At 48.3% G+C, this 22,115-nt stretch overlaps 10 protein-coding genes and 1 non-coding gene across 11 annotated transcripts; 3 read left to right on the forward strand and 8 right to left on the reverse strand.

The window, feature by feature from the left end:
• Nucleotides 1-234: 234 nt before the first annotated feature.
• FMAN_04190 (uncharacterized protein) lies at nt 235-582 on the forward strand (the record flags this gene model as incomplete). Its single annotated transcript, XM_041829128.1, has 1 exon — nt 235-582. The coding sequence occupies one exon, from the start codon at nt 235-237 to the stop codon at nt 580-582; it is 348 nt and encodes a 115-aa protein (XP_041679922.1).
• A 1,402-nt stretch (nt 583-1,984) lies between these two features.
• Nucleotides 1,985-4,242, reverse strand: FMAN_04189 (uncharacterized protein; the record flags this gene model as incomplete). Its single annotated transcript, XM_041829129.1, has 5 exons — nt 1,985-2,682; nt 2,793-3,171; nt 3,329-3,375; nt 3,423-3,878; nt 3,933-4,242. 5 exons carry the CDS (start codon nt 4,240-4,242, stop codon nt 1,985-1,987), a joined length of 1,890 nt encoding a protein of 629 aa, XP_041679923.1.
• Nucleotides 4,243-7,522: 3,280 nt separating this feature from the next.
• Nucleotides 7,523-8,282, reverse strand: FMAN_04188 (putative C-8 sterol isomerase erg-1; the record flags this gene model as incomplete). Its single annotated transcript, XM_041829130.1, has 2 exons — nt 7,523-7,860; nt 7,913-8,282. The coding sequence occupies 2 exons, from the start codon at nt 8,280-8,282 to the stop codon at nt 7,523-7,525; spliced, it is 708 nt and encodes a 235-aa protein (XP_041679924.1).
• Nucleotides 8,283-8,841: 559 nt separating this feature from the next.
• Nucleotides 8,842-10,861, reverse strand: FMAN_04187 (uncharacterized protein; the record flags this gene model as incomplete). The annotated part of the gene is made up of 2 exons (XM_041829132.1): nt 8,842-10,310; nt 10,357-10,861. The coding sequence occupies 2 exons, from the start codon at nt 10,859-10,861 to the stop codon at nt 8,842-8,844; spliced, it is 1,974 nt and encodes a 657-aa protein (XP_041679925.1).
• Nucleotides 10,862-11,803: 942 nt separating this feature from the next.
• FMAN_04186 (uncharacterized protein) lies at nt 11,804-12,620 on the forward strand (the record flags this gene model as incomplete). Its single annotated transcript, XM_041829133.1, has 2 exons — nt 11,804-12,018; nt 12,074-12,620. 2 exons carry the CDS (start codon nt 11,804-11,806, stop codon nt 12,618-12,620), a joined length of 762 nt encoding a protein of 253 aa, XP_041679926.1.
• A 205-nt stretch (nt 12,621-12,825) lies between these two features.
• FMAN_04185 (uncharacterized protein) lies at nt 12,826-14,227 on the reverse strand (the record flags this gene model as incomplete). The annotated part of the gene is made up of 3 exons (XM_041829134.1): nt 12,826-12,942; nt 13,046-14,122; nt 14,174-14,227. 3 exons carry the CDS (start codon nt 14,225-14,227, stop codon nt 12,826-12,828), a joined length of 1,248 nt encoding a protein of 415 aa, XP_041679927.1.
• A 350-nt stretch (nt 14,228-14,577) lies between these two features.
• On the reverse strand, nt 14,578-15,734 carry FMAN_04184 (uncharacterized protein; the record flags this gene model as incomplete). The annotated part of the gene is made up of 6 exons (XM_041829135.1): nt 14,578-14,806; nt 14,857-14,953; nt 15,004-15,260; nt 15,316-15,374; nt 15,422-15,660; nt 15,713-15,734. 6 exons carry the CDS (start codon nt 15,732-15,734, stop codon nt 14,578-14,580), a joined length of 903 nt encoding a protein of 300 aa, XP_041679928.1.
• A 595-nt stretch (nt 15,735-16,329) lies between these two features.
• Nucleotides 16,330-16,400, reverse strand: tRNA. The gene has a single exon. It is a non-coding gene; the product is annotated as a tRNA-Gly (tRNA).
• An 870-nt stretch (nt 16,401-17,270) lies between these two features.
• FMAN_04183 (uncharacterized protein) lies at nt 17,271-18,322 on the forward strand (the record flags this gene model as incomplete). Its single annotated transcript, XM_041829136.1, has 2 exons — nt 17,271-17,608; nt 17,674-18,322. 2 exons carry the CDS (start codon nt 17,271-17,273, stop codon nt 18,320-18,322), a joined length of 987 nt encoding a protein of 328 aa, XP_041679929.1.
• A 91-nt stretch (nt 18,323-18,413) lies between these two features.
• Nucleotides 18,414-18,980, reverse strand: FMAN_04182 (uncharacterized protein; the record flags this gene model as incomplete). The annotated part of the gene is made up of 3 exons (XM_041829137.1): nt 18,414-18,511; nt 18,562-18,636; nt 18,686-18,980. 3 exons carry the CDS (start codon nt 18,978-18,980, stop codon nt 18,414-18,416), a joined length of 468 nt encoding a protein of 155 aa, XP_041679930.1.
• Nucleotides 18,981-19,715: 735 nt separating this feature from the next.
• Nucleotides 19,716-20,418, reverse strand: FMAN_04181 (putative VPS68 Protein involved in vacuolar protein sorting; the record flags this gene model as incomplete). The annotated part of the gene is made up of 3 exons (XM_041829138.1): nt 19,716-19,779; nt 19,832-20,190; nt 20,326-20,418. 3 exons carry the CDS (start codon nt 20,416-20,418, stop codon nt 19,716-19,718), a joined length of 516 nt encoding a protein of 171 aa, XP_041679931.1.
• Nucleotides 20,419-22,115: the final 1,697 nt, after the last annotated feature.

Below are 22,115 nucleotides of genomic sequence, written 5' to 3' on the forward strand. Positions count from 1 at the left end.
GGTTATATTCACCTTGGTTCGTTTCGGTCACCAAGGTCAGTCATTTCCACGGTGAGTAAATGCAGATTAAGTAGTATGAGGTTGGGGCATACGAAACACGAAACAGGAAACGCACTTGTGGCACAGCTCATATCGAAACTTGGAATACGCTACTGCATTGTGCCGACGAAAATTTCATTCTCTATTGCATTTATTCGCGTTTTATATCCGTCTGAACAATCAATATAAGACAATATGTCAAGAAACAACGCTAGACCACTCCCACCGAGAAGGCGACCCCTACAAGAGCGCTCAAACAATGTCACTGGGTTATCGGCAGCTCAAGAGAACCTCAAAGACAAGAGTAGCAAGTCCAATGAACCAGAAGTAGATTCAGTGGTTGATCTCAACCAGATAATTGAGGAGATCATTGACTTATGTGATACTGCAACAGAACAAGGTGTGGATCCCGATGAGGGTAAGGAGGAGGAAGACAACATCGACTGGGTCACTCGACTCAGGATCAACAAGCAAAAGCCTCCAAAGGACCTGAGTCCATTCATGCCTAATGGCCAAATTTCAATCAATGCTGCTAATGTTTAAAGATTCAACAATAAATGCATCAGTGTCACAACCAACCCCAAAGCTTTCGCAGTCCAGCAAGACCTACAAGCCGGAATCACTTTCGCGGATCGAGCAATGACTCAAGTAGTCATTGAAGTATTCCAAAGACTTGAAGTCTAAGACCTCACGAACGCATTCTCGAGAAATGTCCCTGATGTGGTGAAAACCATACTTGGCGCTGAGGAACTTCTGCCTACAGATCTTCTCTACCTTCCCCTCGTTGATAGTAGCTTTCGACTATGGGGTTTATATGTTGATATTGCAATGAATGCTGACACCGATCAAGTGAAATGAGTATATGTCGGTTCAAGTGTTGCATATAAATCCTATATTGGCATCCAAGAACGCGTCAGGCATCACGAACGACAAGCTCAGAGAGACTATAACACACTAACTACCTGAGAACAAAAGATTAAGGCACTATCAAGCGATATGCCGTGATGACGTCGAACCAAAACTTCCAGGTTTTATCCCTTTTCGGAGTAACACCTGGCAACAATATGGCCACAACTATTGCAGAACAGGTCATGGTATTGTTCTTGGGAACGATGCCATCTGCTAACCCTGTGCAAAAGCAGTTTTTATGTGATCTTCGCGCATTGATACCTGGACTCCCAGACCTTGGAGAAATAGGACTCAACTGCGCACTACTTTACTCTATGTTGAATGGCTGAAGAAAACGAAACAATTGAGTCAATATTTCAATTGTAGACGCCCTGGTGCAGAGCATTGGGCATTTGGGTTGTATGGCCCTGACTCTTGCTACAAAAGTTGTTTAGTATATCGAAGAGCTCACTAAGGGTTTAATCCAAAACAGGGGATAGATACTACCAGCGATAGGTTACTTGGAAGCTAGGTCTACGGTGACTTGTCCGTAATGAGGGTTAGTAACATGACTCTGAGCACCACCTATTCTCTGAACTTCAAGCCAGCCATTGACGTGGCATAGTATTGAATTAGGCCTTTCTTTTGGCAGAATAAAGAGTGAAGTATTGGATTGCATGAGCTTCACACTTGCAGAGAAGCCTCAGGTAGTCAGAATATTCAAGACTACCCATCAATATTAACAGCCAATTGGTCAAGGATTCTACCTAACTTACCATAACTCTTCTAAACATTCTTCTAAGATATACTAAACTTACCTAAAAGTTTTCATTACTTAGGATTCAATCCTAAGTTCTCTGCCGTTCCCTAGACTAGAACAAGCGGGGATACCTCACACGTCACGTTGTAAACAGAGCTGGTACTCAGCAGTTACTGCGACACATTACAAGAAACCCATACCAAGTTGATTCATGGATGTATACTATAGCCTTGATAACATGAAAAATACCTCAAACTCATGTAATGCAGCATCTGCAAGGTTCCCCTCTGTCTGGTCTTACTCATCAACTCGCTTGCTCCCCAACGGAGCCTCCTCATCGGCAGTTGCACCAGCATGGCCCTCAGGGAGGGCATTGAGATCATCCTCATGAATGTCGAGGTCTTTAAATTGCAGCCAGAAGCATGTCCCGGCAATGACGGCGAGGATTGCGACGACACCGTAGTTCCAAACAAGAAGAGGATCGGCCGCAAGACCAACAAGAGCCTGACCGAGGGCAGCCGAGAAAGCTGTCATGAAAAGAGCCACGGCCTGGACCATGGACCGCATGTTCTTGGGAGCCTTTGAGAAGGCATACTCAAGAGAAGTAATAGAAGCGAACACTTCAGAGAGAGCAATAAGAACATAACTGCCTGTTTGAGCCCAGACGTTGATGGGGGCTTCTGCACAGTTGTCCATTTCACCTTTTGCTTCACTCCAGATTTCACCTGAAGCATACATACCACACTCGGATTTCTGGTAGATATAGTGCTGGACAACAGCAGCCCATACCATAGCAGCTGCTCCAGTGAAGAAGCCAGCTGTGATCTTCTTGATGGGAGTAAAGCGAATACCAGCCTTTCTGAGAGCGGGATAGATGAAGAAGTCGTTAAGGGGAATGAAGATCAAGAGAGCGAAAGGGTTGAGGTTAGAAAGAATATCGTTGGGAACACCGTGGCGCTGCATTACGGCAGCCTGGGAGATAAGGTTGTTATTGACTAGTAACTGTTAGTTCAGTTGTGCTTTGCGTGTAATCTTTCGACTTGATTGTGTATGTAAGAGTTCAGAGCAATGTGGTATACAGAAGGGGGTGAGGAAGGGAACATACTCTGATTATAGCAAAGCCAGAAGATGGGATACCAGCAGAATACAGCGCAAGCGTTGAATCCTCGGCTGAGCTCATCGACCCAGGCGTCGTCAAAAGTCATCCACTTGGGACGGTTTTCATGGCTAAAGTTAGATGGCTTAACTCTCTCCCAAAAGTCATCTCGGTGAAGGTTCTTCCAGGTTGCAAATGGATTGATGCTCCAGCAACCCTTCTGGGCCATAAACCAGGTCTTCAGAGCAGGTCCAAGAACGGATCCTGCAGGGGGGCGCCGCTCATAATTGTGGCGATTTAACCACATTACGAGCGGACACAAACAGAGCATGAATGTTGGGAGCGTATAAGACAACCAAAACCCGACATATTTCTCGGCGAAGACCATCTACTGGTTGATTAGACTTGTTACGTATGACAGGAATAGGTGTCGGGGTCCGGGTGGTGAGTGAAGCTATTCCGAGGTGGCTGGTTGGTGTTGCGCCCAGACAACCCCTGAATGCATTTCTACACAAACCGCCCTTCAATTAATCAGAAACACTCACAGTAACCTGACCGACCAAAGCGCCAATGTTGATTGCGAAATAGAACCCTGGATTGTGTCAGTTGTGAGTTGTCAATCGTCTCGAGAGCACTCACACATGTAAACCCGTTCAATGGTCACGGCAGGGTCAACAACGACACGCTCACCAGACTTCAGAGTCTTAACATGCAGGTATTGCTCGCCAAGCTGCTCAACAATGAGAGGATTGACATTAGGTTTGAATCCACCAGTGCCGAAACCGATGACAATGATAGCAATGATCATGGCGCCAAGTGCACCACCTTGGTTAGAGATAACTGGGGGGATCGCAGACATTATGAGAATTATGTGGCCGATAATGTCAATCCCGAGTGCCCAGCTGATGGTTTTATAGCGACCCCAGTACTGGTCAGCAACATAGGCACCGAGAAGGGGCATAAAGTATTGCCAGAACTGGTTGAAGGTGGTGATTCCGGTCGAGGCGCGCTGCTCCATTCCGAGAGCACCAGGCTGATCAGCGTCAGCACCTGTGGTAGAGCCTTCGGGGAGCTTATGCTGAATGAAATTGGTGACTTTCTGAGTTAGTATGACTGAACTTATGTTGTCGAGGCTGAGTGAAAACTTACAAACAACGGTACAGCCATAATAAGAGAAGCGCTCGCACAACTCGATAAAAGCAATACTGAACAGCTTCATGGGAATCTTGTTTGGGACCCGGCGCAAAGTGCCTAATTCCTCAGCAGTCGGAAACTGACCATCTGGTGTGACACCACCAGCAGGGGCAACAGCTCCCGCATCTGCAGTGGCTGGACGAGGGTCGGTGACGATAGAGGCTCTCTTCTCGGCAGAGATAGAAGCTCGCTTCTCGTCAAGGACCTCAGCTCGGAGACCGGCCACAGTTATGGGCTCGGCGAGACTGTCTCCTGCAGGCGCCATGGTGGTATGTGTACGGATGTTTAGGTCCGCAGAAATGAGACAAGATAGAGGTCAATACAACAGCACTCTGCCAGATACGAGCCAGAGAATTCTGTCACGGGGAGAGACGTTTTATATCTCTTTGGAGTGTCGGACAATGCTACCATAATGGACCTTGTACACCGGATAGAACCGAGTACGATCGGCATCGAATAAGAAGCCAGAGGGGGGCAATTGGACAAAGCCAAGACGCCAGATCTGACGAGAAAACGCGAGATATGCATCTTGAAAGTCAGGAGGACGTATCAACTGCAAGGATGCAGAGAAAGAAGAAGGTCGTAATTGCTACCTACTATAAAAGGCTTGATACCAGGAGCCTCACGACAAGGGTGGATTCCTTCTCATCCTGCCAAGATATCTCATGCAGTTTGATAGTCGATACAGGATTTCACGGTCATCAAGGAAGCGATGTGCATACTGTTGGTTGGTCATCTTATACAGAGTACCACTGTATATACAATCTAAACGCTCCACGTTAGGATGAGGTTGAACTTTTGCAGTATACTAGCCTCACATTTACTTGGCAAAGACAAAAAAGTTCTTAGTAGCGTCCTTTAGCTTGCCAATGCAAGCCAATGTTCGGGAAATTTATTTCTGCATCTGGGCGATATGGTCTGTGTGAGACTTGAGGACGCCACCTAGGCATTGACATAGGCTAACATTTTGAAGCTCTACAGCTGTGAAATTGCATCAATGAACTCAGAAAGAGTTGTGAGACCTTCACCTCGGGTCGTGAGAATCTTTTTGATAAGGACCAGAGTATCGAGGTATTGATGACTTCGACTTGGCAAACCGTATAGTCCTTATCTGTGGGATCCAAGTTAGGATATGACTCCGACAATGCGACACAAAGGTTACGGAGCTAAACTCAGTATGCATCTGAAGCAGTCAAAACGTTCCTGATTAGCCAGTCTGCAGCCGCCCCGTGATAACGAGGATGCCAAGACAGACACTGGGGGGGCTAGGTGCTGGTGGTTGTTACTCGATCTTGGCATAAGAAGATCCATGGAACGTTAAGAACTTTTGTAAGTCTGGGCATGATAAATGGGGAATAGATAAGTAGGGGATGGCATTGGATTTCCGTGTTGCAGTCGGTTTAAGGTTGTGAGATCGGCCATGATAAGGGCTCGTACCAATGGGATACGAAAATTGGTCCAGGGCACAGTACTGTACTACGACTTATACCCAAATGATTTACTAGTCGATGGTCCTTTTTGGCTTCATGCTTCCAGGTGGTGACAGAATCTTCCTCAAAGGCTCGAAGGACCATTGTACATAGGCTAGTATCATTGGATCAAGATATGCCTGGACATACTCCGTATACAATGTCATTTTCTTGCCAGTCACCAAGGACATCTACCGTATTATCTACCAGACCACCACACGAGACCATCCCCAGCTCTTTGTTCTGTAGACTGCCACCTTCCTATTCCCGCCTAATCGCCCCGCACTGCGATAATCCTTGAAAGCAGCTTAATTTAAGCTTCTTTCAACGAGCAATCACCCGCAGCAATTCGATTGGACAGCATCAGTAAACTCACCCATACAGAACTTTCTGATTGCCAAGTCGCCGCTTCTGACAACATGATCAGAGAGACAGCCTGGAGTAGGACTGTGTTTAGCATGTGTAATTTCCTCAATATGGCAGTTGTGATATAGAAAATATGGTAAAGCGGATATCATCGGATAATTGATGCATCGACAGCCTGATCATGTTGTAACCTAAAAGCGGTTGGTCCTGGCAGCTTCGTCGCAAGTACATCACTCTCGAATTATGGCAAGTATCATGAACCCCAAAAATCTGAATAATGCCAGGTTCAGTAGTCAGAAGTGGATATACTAGATGGTACATCTCGTTTGTATGGTCCCAGGTATGCTCCTTGAACAATGATCCCGTGCAATTAGTGGTTTCCCACTTCCAGCACACACTGCCTACCGTTTGCTCGACCTGTTTGTGCCCAAAGATGTTCGAATTACCCAGTACTTCATGCTTCGAATACTGGTAACACTTCGCCATGGGTCTTGCGTTTTTACCATCGTAAATTGACATGCCGTTTTGCATCAACGACGTGATCTCTGTGCCGGAGTCTTGTCATAAGATGTTTTCTGTTCCTCTTCTTTTTCGGTGATAACCTGTCAGTCTAACGTTGTATATAGCCATAACGCCATCGTAGAATTTGAACTTAGGGAGAAACAGGGAGTACACAATTTACATTACCGAACAGCAAGCCGCCGACTCATTGAGACAACCAGAAGGCTCTTCTTCAGCTATAATTCTAAGTCAAGGCAAGTTGAGATATGGCATAAAGTGTACACCTATGTATCGTTACAGAGCCAACACGTTGTGGAAATTACTGGCAATGATTTAAGTCATCACTTCTTGCCTTGGAGTTCTGTTGACGCAGACCATTTTACCCAAGGATGGCACGATAAATTTGATGGGGTTGCCGATCAACAGACTCTTCGATAACCCAGAACTCGACTTCATCAGGTGAACAATGAAGAAGAAGAAGAAGAAGAAGAAGAAGAGTTCGTACGCCCAAACAGCAATACAACTACGGACAATGGGCCACCAGACTCCGCCAATTTGTTGTCAAGCCTTCAATGGACATGTCGCAGTCCACAGCAAGATACCAGTTGACAAAGAAGTCGACGCTCTACTCAAAACGGGTGTCTTCTTTTGATAGGACCAAACAATAGGCGAGCCTGAGCGACATAGCCGACAATCTTGTTTTACCCATGGCTACCTATGGTCCCAAACCCAGCAACCTATTCAACGACTTGAAACTCTGAACACCGCGAAGGTCTTCTCTCCAACGTTCTTTTGGTCGTGCAAGGGATTTTTGGAAGGCCAGGCATCAGCCAGTCGATCTTCCCAACCAACCATACGCCGATGAAAGCTTCTGTTTTTGGGTACGTATAATGAGATATTGAAGTTATTACCTATAAAAGATGGTCAAGAATGAGTGATAAGTTTTGCACACGTCACGCAGACACTTGCACAGCACTGTTGGTCGCGTAATCGAGAAAGATGTCTGAAACAATTTTAGGACCCTCACATGAATCCATTCTAACTGGTTGGTATCTTTCCGAGAAGATAAAAAAGTCTAATAATACAGCCGTGACAAAAGCCCTTTTTGATGATCCAAGTCTATTGCATTTCTTTTAAGCTCCCGGATTGGTAAACACCAATTCCCTATGATCGGAAGGTCATCCATTTCCACGGGACCCAAGCATTCCCTTACAGCTTGCCCTTGAGCAAGTTGTTGATCATCTCGCGACCAGTGATGCGAGTGGTATCCCAGAGGGTAGGGAAGTCGAGGGTGCTGGACAGGCCGTCGGCAAAGCCAAAGAAGAGCATGGGAGGGATCCAGCCTCGGGCGTACTCGAGCGCGAAGCAGCCCTCGGGCATCTTGTATTGCTTGACATCGCCGCGGCGAAGGTGGTGGATGCTGCCGGCGGGATACACCTCGGCCTTGTACTCGCCAGGGACGTAAGCTAGCTGAGTTCCAGAAAGGATGTGGAAGTAGTCGTCGGCGGTGTGGCGACCAGTGTGACCTTCGGTACCGATGGCAGTGCCTGTTTGACAGAATGTTAGCGACTGATATGCAATTGCAGCAGACAAACATACCAAAGATGATGAGGTACTCGGTAACACTGGCGTGGATGATGTACATGGCACCCATAGCACCACCAGCGTTGTTAAAGACCCATTCCTCCTTGAGGTTGATATGCTCGGGAACCTTCTCGTTAAGCTCCGTGACAATGTACTGCACAACCGATCGGGTGTCCTCTCCGTGCTTAGCGATGGCTCGCTTAGATAGATCGTCGAGGTGATCGAGGTCGAAGATGTAGAATTGGTTCAGGTTCTGCTCGACAAAGTAGACGACAGAGCTCAGGAGAGCTGTGAGGAGACCGAGAACCAGGAGGAGCTTGTTGAGGCCGCTGCCCTGCGACGCGGCCGTCGCAGAGGACTTTGACTTTGACTTGTTCTTTGCCATTGTGTTGACCGACCAAGTTGAACAAGTTGAAAGGAACAAGTCGTCGCAAATCAATCGCGTGAAGAAGGGGGCTATTAGTCCACAATTTCTGTTGAGCCCCGGAAATTAACTTAATAAGCCGTTCGGAGCTGGACCCTGGGGCCGCCCGGCCCCGGGATTAGCCCATCAACATCTTGACCGTTCCGCATCGCGTTTCCGACCGCAATTTTCTAATCTTGTGAAATCTGTCTGCCAGCTCATAGCTTCGTTTTCGTATTTGTATTCGCGATTATAAATATCCCGAGCCTCGTCAAATATATAAATCTATTGGCTATCTTTGCAAACCATCAGAGAAAATGGCACTGCTTTTCCCCATTGTTCCTCACCGCAACCTCTGTGTATGCGTGGTTCTTTCAACGCCGTACAATTACACCTGAAAACTGGGGGAGAAATAGAAAAGAAAACCAACTCCAATCCCAATCCCAATCCCAACCCCGCCGCGATAGCTTCTGTAAATCGCTAAACATTCCTTCATGCCTTCCAAGTAGAGTTACACATGCCGTCTTCTTCCTGTTGGTTTCTAATCCACGTCTGAATCTCCCATGACCTCTGTTCTATCGGCATCATCCACGTCTTCGTCGTCGTGAAGGACTGTCTGATCCTCAATCTCGGCATCATCCATTGTGACGTCTCCCATGGTAATGTCGCCAGCCGTCATGTCTCCCACAGTGACATCCCCAAGTGTAACATCACCGTTAGCATCACCATTCTGTTTATCCATTTCGTCATCCAGATCAAGATCTACATCGTCCTCTTCCGGTTTCTTTGGTCTGGGTCGCTTGACTGGGGCAATGACACCAAGTTCCGATGATCGCGGCCCCCAACGAGCTAGACGTCTTGTCGCCCGTCTCAACGCCCCGACGTAGGCACTAACTTCTTCGCCAAAGTCATCCTTCTCCTTTGTAAGAAGACAAAGACCGCCCACGCCCTTCTCTCTGAATGGCCCTGGAGTCTTATCTCCATATGTTAGGTTCCGAGGAGTTGAGGTTTCATCATCACTGTCTTCGAAAGGATCTTCTTGGACCTGTAGTCTTTGATAGGCTCTGAAAACGGCACCATCTTGTCGTCTGAGTTTTCGGCTCTTATGGTGTTGGCGGCGAAGACCACGGTCAAGAATGTACTCGACCCTTTGGCTCCTGTTTCGCTCAACAGCGAGTTGATGGGCTGTTGGTGGGCGGGGCTTTCTTGCAACAACACCCTCATTGACAGTATGTGCCGGAGATGAACCCTCGAAGATCTGATACTTGAGGGGTGCACCTCTGCGATTAGAGGCAAGACCGCGACCAAGCCCTCTAGGTGGAGGTGTTGATCGTGTACTATCCATATCAGACTCGTGTTTCGAGGGCCTGATGCGGGGGAGGATGGCTGGACCCTCATCAGCGAAAGATGGTCGCATTTTGCTTCGCTTGTTGTCCCTTTCATTGAGGAGAGCCTGGTCCATTTCAAGAATCTTCGCCCTCATCTTCTGTTTGGAACGTCCAAACTCAATCTCTTCTTCGGTGTCTACGTTCTCTTTTGCTTTCTCTTCTGGGGTCATCTCCACGAGCTCAGGTACGCCCTGGTTTGCAACATCCAGCCCGTAGTCGACTCCAGGCCCGAAGGGATTCTCCTCGCAGCCTTCTTCCGTAAAATCAGATTCAAGATAGAACCACATAAGCCAGAGGAATGCATTCGCTCTCGACTTGCTCGTGTATTCAGTCCTCATGATCAGGTCGTGGAGTTCTCGATGGCGAGGAAAGTGAAGCTCGGCGATTTTCTGAGCTGTGTTGCACATGACAAATATAAGATTGACGGGATTTGTGCGAGGAGTATCCAACTGCTTAATTTTGTCGAGAGAGTTGGGCTCCTCTCGATCTTCTGCACCGCCTTTAAGAATAGACTTAAGACGAGGTGCATCCTGAAGCTGCTTGTAGGCATGAGGATCCTGGCGAGCTTGAAGCGATGGGATGGCATGGTATGTACGGAGCTGAGCTCTCATCTCAGGAAAGACTGGAAACGTTAGGGGTGGTTTCAAGGGTGAGGAGATCGACCTTACAATTCAGAGTGGTATTCATTCGGCCCATGTTGACAAGAAGACACACCATAGCCATTCCTTTTGCGGCTTCTCTGTCACTTAACAGTTTATCGCGAAGCACCTTGCTGGTCTTTGAGCTGCGGGACATTGTATCGATATACAGGTCGGCAAAGCATTGGCGCTGGAGTCGTTTGGGCTCATATGAGTTGGTAAAAACACATTGCTCGTTGTCGAACACGGCCTTGAGGAAGTCGTATTGAATGTCTTCTCTCCAAAGAGGCTCGCCATCTTCCTTCTTTAGATGGCGTATCTTGCCAATCGTCGGTTGATTTGCGGTGTCCTTATTTTGTGATGATTTCGTTTTACCGCGCGACGATTTCTCTTGAGGATCTGGAGTGGCATTGGCCATCTGAGTATCATCGTCCTCGGTCATGGCTCGTGAGACAAAGGATTTGGCTTCGGGCTGACCGGGTGAGCTGGGAGGATCAACCTCAGATGTCGCGGCAAGAGAGGCAGGAGACGCCATTGTAGGTGGTTGTGGCTTTTAACAAAAACGAGGGTATTCGCAAGGGGTCGCGAGAAATAGAGGTCCAAATTCAAATCGTCTGGATTGATCAACGGCGCATCGCGAAAGGACAATTCGGCTAGACTATCAATGTTTGGCAGGGAGATGGAGGTGGGGATTGATTGATGATGACTGTGCCGAAGACCAGATTGCGCGCAGATTGTTTGCGGGTTGCGAATGCGACGGTGATGATAGCGTCAGTAGTGGTGTTTTTGAATAAAATAGAACGAGTCAAGGTTCTGTAGTTTGTTGATACTTGAGGTTGGGAAGAAATGGAGATGGGAATGGAAGTGAGAAGGGGAGTTGTCAGTTCCTCTCCTCAGCCTTTTCCTTGTCTTGCGTTAGTTTGCCTGGGGCAGCAGAGACGCCCACGAGCCGGGAAGTTGCTGAGCGCGTCACGGTACATTACCACAGGAGCCCGTCGTACCTGATTCACGACTAGGGATTCCGTACTTTCCATGGGTCAGGCAGGGAGGTGTTCGGTGGAGCAAGGAGGCTGAAAGTGATGTGGCTTGGAGCAATATTGTGGCGTTATCATATCTTAAGCATGGTCCGTGCTGGTCGCGCTGCAACGACCCGAGCTAATAAGCTGTAGCAGCGGCCTAGCATTATGTTTTCTAGCAGGGGATTGTGCTCCCTCATCTCTTTACATCAACAAATCTCATACCAAAGGGAGCGACCAAGCTCACCACGGCTTCGGCCAGGACGACATACATACTAACCAACAGGGATATTGCCGACGGGATAGTCTCCTTTTTAAAGGTCCAAGACATCGCAGAGAACTGGCCAGTCTTGCAGAGCGCTCAAGAGACTGAAGGACATGCAAACAAACAGAACCAAATTCAAAATCACTATTGTCGGCAGCAGTCCACGACGTTTAAACTCCAGGCACCCAAACCCAACATGGCCACTCCCGTCAAAACGACTACCATTGGCGGTCCTCCAGTGACCGATAGCCCAGGCACTTGGCGTCACCCACGACTCAACGAGATCGCCAGGCGTCGTAATGCGACGACCTTCTCCGAGAAGAATGTGCGCCAGATCGCCTATAACGTCATTGCGCTGCTAGGATTCTGTTCTTTGCAGCTCCTAGCCAAGCTCAACATTGGTTCTGAAATGTGAGTTTTCGCGAACGCCTTTTGCGACCGACCAGTCGTTAACTCCAATCTTTAGTGTTCCTAGCTCTTTTAGGACATACTTGAGCTGGGCATGGTTCGTTCTCAACCTCGTACCATTTATCAACATTGGCATCGCGTGTCTGCCCTTGATTCGACCGAAAGATGATCTCTCCGATATCCCTCTGACACCTGCTCAGCGCAAGCTGCTGGGCCTTGACCCCTCCTCGACCGCCCCGACCCCCGATGCGAAGTTTAGCACACCTCCTCGATACTCACGCACACCTTCCATAGGTGGCTCTGTTGGAAGCCGAGGAAGCTATAGCAGCTCACCTCTTTCTGGACGAGGAAGTCCTCTCGTACAGGGAATGGCTGGCTCACCGTTGGGCAGCCCTCTTTTCCAGAAGAGCGTCAACAGTTTCGGCAATGGAAGAAGGTCTTCTTTTGGATCAACGAGCCCATTTGCGGCTAGCTCTTCTTCCAACCTCTTCTCAGATCCTACTTCTCCCGGTTCCGCTGGAGGCAAGCGAACAAGTGTCGGGCTGAACAGCAAGTGGTTATACGAGAAGGGACGGCGACCATCAGGTAATGCCTGGAACTTGTGAATCAGAGCTGAATACTGAAGGGAGACATTTTGGACAAGCATGTTTGTGATACAGGAAGGGCTCAAGCTATGTGAGCCTTGCTATTCGTCCAGGAGACATTGTGTTCAATGTACATGGAATATGTCTTGTTAGAAACCCATGTTGATATTCTCGTGACGGCTTCGCAGCAGGGGTCAGAAAACTCCTCAATAACAAAACTAATGATTTAAATGCACCGCCCGGCCAGTGATTTAAGAAGATCGCTGTGGAGATACCAAACTGGGTATTCCATAGGCTCGGAACTGTACGGTTGTCTTATGCTATGCGTAGGGAGGCAGATATTCTTGAGAATAGAACATTTCTTATGCCTCTGCAGCCGCAATCGACCAGCGGAGGAGTTGACAAATATCCCAGGCCAAATTCATTCAGTGCATTCCAATCTTGACAACAGGGCGACCAATGAAAGCGTGAGCTTCTGACTTGGCCGCGATATCTTCTGCCTCCTCCATCGTGAGCAAAGTCAAATGACTGCGTATTCCATGCTGAACTACAAATTCCATCATCTCTCTAGTCTCACCCATGCTACCATGGACTGTTCCCTTGACGAAAATCTCTCTCAAGATGAGATTCATGGGGTCGAATTTGAGACCATGCTCAGGAAAGCCAGCAGCGACTAATATTCCTCTTGGTTGCAAACGCTGAGCGGCCCAGTCACTGGCAGCATCATCGCTAGTGCACACAATGGTAGCTTTGAGACCAATTCCGTCGGTAAAGTCGGAGATCTTCCGAATAGTTTCTGGGTCATCAAGCTTGAGTACGAGATCCGGCTGGAGGTGAGAGGGAACTCCAGAAGCGAGCTTCAGACCAACCTCATGGCTGTCAATAGCTATCACCCTATAGCCTCGAGCCTTTGCAAATTGAATGCCCAAGATCCCAAGGCCACCTATACCGATGATGCCAATGGTCTCGCCCTTTGTTGTATCGGCCTGGTTAATGGCGTGCCACACAGTTGCCTGAGATTGGTTGTTAGCAGAGCACGGGCAATAGAACACTTTCAACTCTGGGAAACACACCCCGGCACACATCAAAGGGGCCGCCTGCTCAAAACCTATGCTGTCAGGCAAGGACACCACAGCACCATGCCAGGAAACCATGTATTCGGCAAAGGCTCCATCACGACGAATGATGCCACACATAGTCCTATTATCACAGAAACGTGGATCGAGCGATCCAAGACTCTGCATAGCCCATTTGCATCCGTTACAGCCCTGACAAGGATCCATAAAGTTTGTAACTCCCACACGATCCCCTATATGCCATATCCCAGGTACATCAGAGCCAAGAGCGACTATTGTTCCGGCTGGTTCATGAGAGCCAATGAAAGGTAACGATACCTGGGTTATGCCATGATATACCATGAGATCGGTGTGACAGAAACCAGCGGTTGCTACACGGATGAGAACTTCATTGGGCTTTGGCTTGGGAACTGGAACATCATGGAGAAGGGTGTAGTTTTTATGAAACTAAATACGTCAACGAGTGCAAAAGCACGAGATCTGGGTAAATAACTTCACCTCAACAAGTCTTAATGCTTTCATCGTCTGAGGCACAGTAACGTGAGCCGTCATTATTCCGATATTCTTGATGAAAGGTACCGGATTACAATGGTTAGATGAGAATAGTTGTGGTGTTTAGTTTGCAAACAGTCAGACGAATTCTCCAGGTTAGGCACAACCTTGGATAAATGAGAGTAGCTTACAAAGGAGACAGAATCGGAGTGGTGAGACAGCAAATTACGTGGTTCTCATGCTGACATGTCTTGGCTATTCTAGATTAAGCCAGTTGCCATTGTTTGTTTTTTTAACCAGTTCAGTGATTCCCACGACACATCTTTCATGAACTCATATTTAGATTTCATTCATTGAACCAAAGATTACCCAAAACCATCATACGTACAATTATCTGGCCTGCTGCGTATTTACAACTTGGTCATGAAGCTACTCTTCTCATTCTCAAAAATGTTGGTGAGGGTTCCAATATGAGGCAGAATCTCAACCGCAAATTCGTCGCCGTGCCGGAGCGCATCCTTGGGAGTTCGGCCCATCCCAACACCTGCGGGGGTGCCAGTGACAATGACAGTTCCCGGGGGAAGTGTAGTGCCTTGGGACAGCCAGCTGATAATTTTAGGGACAGAAAAGATGAGGTCGCTGAGTGAAGTCAGTGGGGAGATTGTATAGCTGTGTATGGTGCTACTCACTCAGTGCCGCTCTCCTGATACACTTCGCCGTTCTTCAACCCTCGCATGTGAAGCTTGGTAGGGTCTGTAATAAGAGATTTGAGAACCAGTGTTGGGCCTATATAGGGAATTGTTAGTTCAATCAACCATAACTTTAGATCAACTTACCTAATGGACAAGCCCCATCAAAGCTCTTTGAGAAAGACCATTGAGACTGGTTCAGCTGTTGAGTACGGCTGGAAACATCGTTGGCGGCAGTATATCCAAGAACGTAGTCCAAAGCTTCGGCCTCGCTGACGTTCTTAGCTGTCTTACCAATTACCACAGCCAATTCTGCCTCGTAATCGCCAGACTCGTCCACCTGGCTCAGCTTGGGAATGGTTCCACGAGCTGGCCAAGGATCCACGATCGTTGTCGCTGGTTTCCTACCTACAGGTCAACTCAAAGTCTTGTCTTATGTTACTGATCAGCCAGACTTACATGAAGATGACCGGGATTGCTGGGGGATCAAGTCCACATTCGGCAGCATGCTTTCTGTACTAATCGCGAGTGAGATCCTGCAATTTTCAGAAGTAGCTTGACATACATTCAAACCGACACACCGAATAGTACCGATCTCATTTTGGGCAAGAGGGGACAGAATGCGGTCAATGGTTTCGGTAGTACCAGTAAAGGATCCTGGGGACAGGACTGATGAACCTGACCAAACATTGACAGCAACCTCTTGACCCTGGCGTAAGGCAGCACCAACATCAATATCCCTGTCTGCTGGCTGACCGATAAGGATCTTGGAAGGACTAGATCTCGGTACAAAACGTACGAGACCTACAAGAGTTGTTAGGGTAATGCCTTAACGGACTTGAGATGATCTACTTACGCTGGAGGGCAGATGAGGCCATAGTATCTACTGCGTATGGCGTGATTGGGAAACCACTTTAGATCAAAACAAGTGAAGATAGAAACCAAGAGATCGAGGCCTTGGGCTCTTTATAAATGGTGGACTTAAGCCTAGCGACAATCAATGAACAAGTATTATTAAGGCCGGCTTCGGCATGTTAATGTCCATGTAACAGCGTGCGGGAGATGGGGTCCCGGCGGGGAGACGCCGGACTGCTATCGGTTCGGGTAGAAGCCCCGGAGGGAACTAATGGAAAGCCAAAACATCCATAACTACGGAGTAGGTACCCGTATATATATGTATTGTATACAGATCCTTGCCCGTCGGTATACTGGCAAGTTGTTAGGTAATTGACAGGCTATATGGAACGGAGCCTTTGGACAGGATATTAAATATAGGTAAGTAAAGCACTCTCTATTTCATCCTTTATACTTGCTAGGCTTCAGTCAGTAAACCTATATCAGAAGATAGAACACAACGACACCAGTAAACCACTAACATTTTGATAATGTACAGCAAAAAATTAAGCACTACTGCCCTAAATCATATTGTTCAAGGGCCAAAAAGGATGTAAACGTGCAAGATGCAAAAGATAATGCGTGATCCGAGAATCGAACTCGGGACCCTCCCATGGGAGAGGAGGATTTTACCACTAAACTAATCACGCTTCTATTTGTTAATAGATGCAAGAGTTGATAGCCTATGTAGGGAATGGATGCTGAGCTGCATCCTGTGTAACGACAAATTGTTATCTGTCTACCGATGTTGGAGAGTTGAGACGGAGCAAACAGGCGATTGCGAGCTTCTTATATCAGTCGGGGCGGATAGGATCCGCCTCTGACTTGCTTAAGATTGCTTTGTGGGGCAGAAACGAACCTTACTGCATTGGTTTTAACTCTCTTCCGCCGCGACGTTGACTTTGGCCCAACATAGGTAATCATATTATGGATCGAAGCTCGAAGTACCGTGTTTTACATGCAAGTTCGGTATATGATCTAATCAGTTGCTATACGCAGGATGGATGAGGGACAGCACAACAGCCCAAGTTTTGGTATACCGGTACTGGATGTTGACACGGCACCAAAGAGGGCAAAGGCCAGCTGGTACTTACGCTGTCCACGTCTGGGAAGTTGATACAATTCCAATAGACGATATATCCTACAGTGGTACAACGTATGACTGTATGAAGCTGGTCCAGGGGGTAGAGTTCGGATTCCAAGAGCGAGGTTCGTGTGATTCTCACGTCAAGGTAAGGAGAGAAAAGTCGGTCCTTGGAGGGGCTTCTCTCGAGCCTGAGCTATTACCAAAGTGGGCCATTCTTGTGGAACTGTTTCTGACGGAGCCCAGCTTGAAGCTTCGGGTACGTACTGGTCATGGCCAACCTGAACCCCTCCACCAACAGTCGCCCACCTGAGCTGCAACACCTCGCCTCAATATCGTTAGGTATTCTACGTCACTACATAGTATATTTCTTTTGGTCACATCGCTACCAATCCGCGAACCGTTCCTCAAGTCACTCACCCTACAAACGCCTACCATGGCCAGCAAGGTTGACCGCATAGTTGCCCGGCTACAGGCCAAGATCGAAGAGGGCGATTATTACGAAGCTCAACAGCAGACCCGTGTCGCGGCATCTCGTTATATCAAGACCTCCAACTGGCCTGCCGCGATCGATATTCTCTCCAATGTATCCCAAGCCTTGCTGCGCGCGGGGCAGGGTGGCAGTGGAGGAGACCTGTGTGCTATGCTGGTCGACGTCTACAAGCAGGCAGAACTCAAACCTGATGCTACCGCCAAGGGTAGACTATTGACCTGCCTGCGGCTCTTCGAGGCTGGCGAGCCTACGAGGAAGAAGTTTATCGGTGAAATCATAGCGTAAGTGCTACATTGTTGTCTTGATGAGCTATCGCGAACGATCATACTGACATTATTGGGGAAAGTTGGTCAGCAAAATTTGGCGAATATCCAGCTGGAGATCCTGAGCTTCACCATGTCGCCGGCTCACTATATGCCGAGGAGCACGATACATACGAAGCCGAGAAACATTTGATATTAGGAACCAAGGACTCGCCCGAGATTCTGACAAAGATGGAATATAATTGGTACAAGGAGAGCGAGCCTCATCAAGCGGCTCTCTTCGCCGGCCGCGCAGTTCTCCCATATCTCCTCGTTGGCAATGTTCGTGCTGCCAATACCTGCTACCGCCTCTTCACCAGCTCCCTCTCCAACGATAACCCGAACCTTGGTGTCCAAGACGTGTCGAGCTCCGCTGGTGACATCCGCATCTTTCCAAGCCTGCCTCTACTCAACTTTCTTGGCTTTCTCCTTCTTGCTATCCAACGCGGCGCACCCGAGCTCTACCGTGCTTTGGTGTCCAAGTATGCCACACAAATCAACGAGGCGGGATCATGGGCCGAGGCGCTTGAGATGGTTGGAGAGATGTACTTCGGCCTGTCCAAGCCTCGACAAAGCAACCCTCTTATGGATATAATGAGCGGTTTCTTTGGTGGTGGTGGCCAACCAGAAAAGCCAAAGCGTAAGCAGGTTACGCAACGGCAAGATGCCCCCGCAGCGGAAGGTCTGGACTAGATAATTTGAACTGTGGGCTTGGATGCTGATATACCATATTGTCTTGAGAAAACATAGACAGCAGGCGTTGGAAGTTAAATAAAAGACTGGGCTAACCACGGGGCTGTTCTTCTGGTTCAAACATCCAATTGTCTTCGGCAAGGACTGCCACTTTGGCTCGTAGACTTGTTCTCACAGCTTCAAGAAGTTCTGATGCGGCGTTAGTACGATGAGAATGACAAAGACAAGACATGCCGCACCTTCAGGTGGTTCCGTCATCGCATGACGATGCATCTGGTGATGTTTAACTGCTTCTGCCAGACGTTGTCTTTCCTCTACTCGCATTTTAGCATGGGTAGATCTCTAGTCCTGCGCATGTCTTACTCTCACACTCTTGTCTATGGTCGAGGGGCAACTCATCCTCGTCTTCCATTATCGGTGTCGGAGGGTCCCCGAGCTCAATTTCTCCGTGCTTATCACGAACTACAATCTCAGATGTATCAGATAAAATATCGACGTCTGAATGCAGTGTTTCGGCAGACGTAGAAGTCGATCCAGCGGTAGGTCGCCGGGTCAACTGGCTTTGGAATAGATTACGACGAACGCCTGCTGAAGAGGCGCCGTTACGAGAGCGGGGAACCCCCGTGCCATTCGTTGTTGTCCGTGTTCGATCTGCCATCGCGAAACCTTCAATCTCGTTGGTCGTTGTGATATGAAAGAAGTGTAACTATCCAAGAAGTTGAAGGCGATCAAAGATTGGTTATGTAAAGGCAGATGTTATGTCACCTTCTGTTGACTTTCTGTGGGGTGTCCCGGGGTGTCTTCGTCTAGTCATCTTAGCTACTTCATGTTAGGCTTACTCCATCCTTTTCTTCTCTTCAGCCTATCTGGTCAGGGCAGTTGCACAAACACTTGTGCCTACCTCCAATAAGCATGTAAAGAGCTTAGTGTCACTCGCACAATTACCTACCTTAATCTACTAAGTAGGTAGGCAATCAATAAGCTCCTCACTTCCACTAGGTATATCTTCATATTCATCGAGTCTCATGCTTTTGGACACCCGCTATCTCCAAGCTCAAAAGGCGGGATTGCATTCAACGTGTAATAGCCACCCTCACTCCGTCCTTACAAACATTAAATCTAAACCATTCTTATTTCAGAAAAAGGTATACACTCGACATGTACCGATGATAGTCGAGTTGCGTTCAGGTATGTTGTCGCCAGTACTATTTGCCATGTGCTCCTGTATGCGGAACATCAGTAGGGCGGCCATGTGCCATTGGTGTAATATGCCGTAAGCTCTGTCTCTTAATCGTACAGCTTGTCTTTATCTCCAAGAATGCAGCCTAGCCCATCAATACGCCTCCGGCATCACCCGAATTCGAAAGTTTATTCTGGCCGCTTTGCGGTGCTCCTACAGGGAGAGGTTGTAGGAGTATTCGTCTTCCATGTTCTGGCTGATCCACAGGACGACAGAGCTGTGCGGAATTAGTGAAAACATTCGATTTCCTGGGATAACATTCTTCTTACCTAACGCCAACAAGAGCGTTACTGAGCACATTCTCAATTCCCATACCCAGAGCAGGCATAGCGACGCTGGGCACAACGAACTTGAGAACAAAGACGGTTACACCACCGGCCATTCCACCAGCGAGAGCAGCAAAACCCAAGAACAGAACCACGCGAGCCTTCCATGCTACCCCATTTCCGCTGTAGCTGAAGGAATCGGCGCTTAGGCGTTGCTTTTCGACCGAATTGATGATAAGCATGCCCAAGCTGGAGAAAATAAAGGGCAGCCAGTCAACAAACTTGACATGGATATCGGAGCCGTTGCGTGATGACTTGGACCAGACTGCGGAATCGAGCATGATGTAAAAGGCGATGGAGAACTAAAGCGCACCAGGTGGTGAGTACCAAACTATTGACAAAACGAGCGCATGAAGTGGCGCATGATGCGTTGAGAGAGCCATGCAAGAAGAACACCAAATTCTCAAGCAGGGGATAATTTTATAGATTCAACGTACAATAGCTCCGGCGCTGTAGACACCAGCATTTCGGGCCCAGACCGTGTTGAGCCACTCAGGCCGTCGAAACTTCCAAAGACGTTCTTCCTCCATGGCTACAGATTATGTGCGTTGGGAAAGGTTTGGTTCTTGTAGTTCAGTTGTCTGATGTTGCAGTATCGCTGATCGTTGACGAATGATCGTGTTGACGATAGGTGCTCGGGACTGGAGGCTGACAATGACGAGGCTCACGCGTGGACGGGACCGGCCTTGCTTTAGCGCCGATTGGGATCACGTGATGCATCTCTGTCTGGAAGTGTGACTCGGTGAAGTGGGTCATGATCGTGGAGACATTTCGCGTGGCTGGGTGTCATAAACTGCAAAACACAAGAATCCACTCGCGGAGACGCAGAAGATCTCCGTTGTAGAGAGCCATGTCACATTGATTACCCCGCTGGTCGGTGCGATGCTCGCTCCGCTCACGCAGGACCCTGAAAACAATGGAGTTGAGCTGCGGATAGTGACAAGTATCACCATCGGGCATGTACCTACTAACACAAGGTCTTGTAAGCTGTAAGCTCCAGTTTCGCTTCATACCTGATAGATATTTAGGGTCAGGGCATAAGCAAGGGACCGAAATATAGTGATGTGGCGCATATGATATTGATCAAGGCAAAACTCTATTCAGCTAAACATTTTACTTTGCATGCCGTTTCAACGGTGTCCAACGGTTCGGATACAGCATCTCTATCTGCAAGATAATGCATCAAGAAGGGTAACGACAGGAAGCCACTTGAACAAGACCCAACCGTGGCGGATCGGATATGCAACTAAGTACTTGTCAAATGTAGCAGGACATTGACAACCAATGGTGCCTGTTACGTTCATAGCCGGACAACAACAGATGCTGGGTACCTACCTATCATATATTAACTTGACTGTACACACCACGCTTTCCATGGGGCAACCATTATTAGACGAGGCTCTCAGGCACAACACCAAGAGCCATCGAGGTTCGTGGGCCAAAACAGCCAGCCGCTGGGGATCCAAGGCTGGCCACCATACCTGTGTGGCGGCGAGCCGTGTCTGTCAAGTTTCACCGAATGAATCCAGAGTGTTGATAGCCGCTGCACATTCAAAACAATTGCCGCATTAGCCTCTAGGTATTAATAGGCCGCAGCTCTCCTGATATTTGCAGTGTTGCTAATGTTTTTCAGACAGACGCTATAGAACATGGGCGAATAAGATCCTCCCAACAACACCTGGTCTAGACCTATTCGATCTTAAACATCAGGTGCACCATTCTCCTTTTTACTGGCCTGCCCTTCGCAAACACCTGGCCCACGCATTGACAGGCAGGCATTAGGAAGGTACAGCAAGCCCCAGTCCCTGCCCGCTTCTGTCTCTGTTGTGCGACCCCGTCTTTTCAGTCCCTTCCCCGTCCCATCGCTTCAACCCGATCTTCCCTCTATCATACAATTGCTAACGCGATTTTTGGTAGTGCGTCTCGCCCACTCGCTTGGTTACGCCCACTCATTCGCTCGCCTATGCAGTTATTACATTCTTTATTTCTTTCTTAGTCCTTGTTGTATCCCTTCGTTCGAGTTGCAGGTGGCCGGCACAGATAACTTCACTAATTACCCATCTCTCGCTTGCTGTCTTCACTCCGCTCGCCCCCTTGCCAGGACAATAGACGCGGCATATCCCTTCGGACGTACACATTGCTATCGAGCAATAAGTCGCCTCCTGCTTCCGGATTCTCGAAGAAACACGCCTGTTTTTCTACGCGCTATTTCATCACGGGAGCACAC

Source organism: Fusarium mangiferae (assembly GCF_900044065.1).
Source record: "Fusarium mangiferae strain MRC7560 genome assembly, contig: FMAN_scaffold003, whole genome shotgun sequence".
Classification (NCBI taxonomy): Eukaryota; Fungi; Ascomycota; class Sordariomycetes; order Hypocreales; family Nectriaceae; genus Fusarium; species Fusarium mangiferae.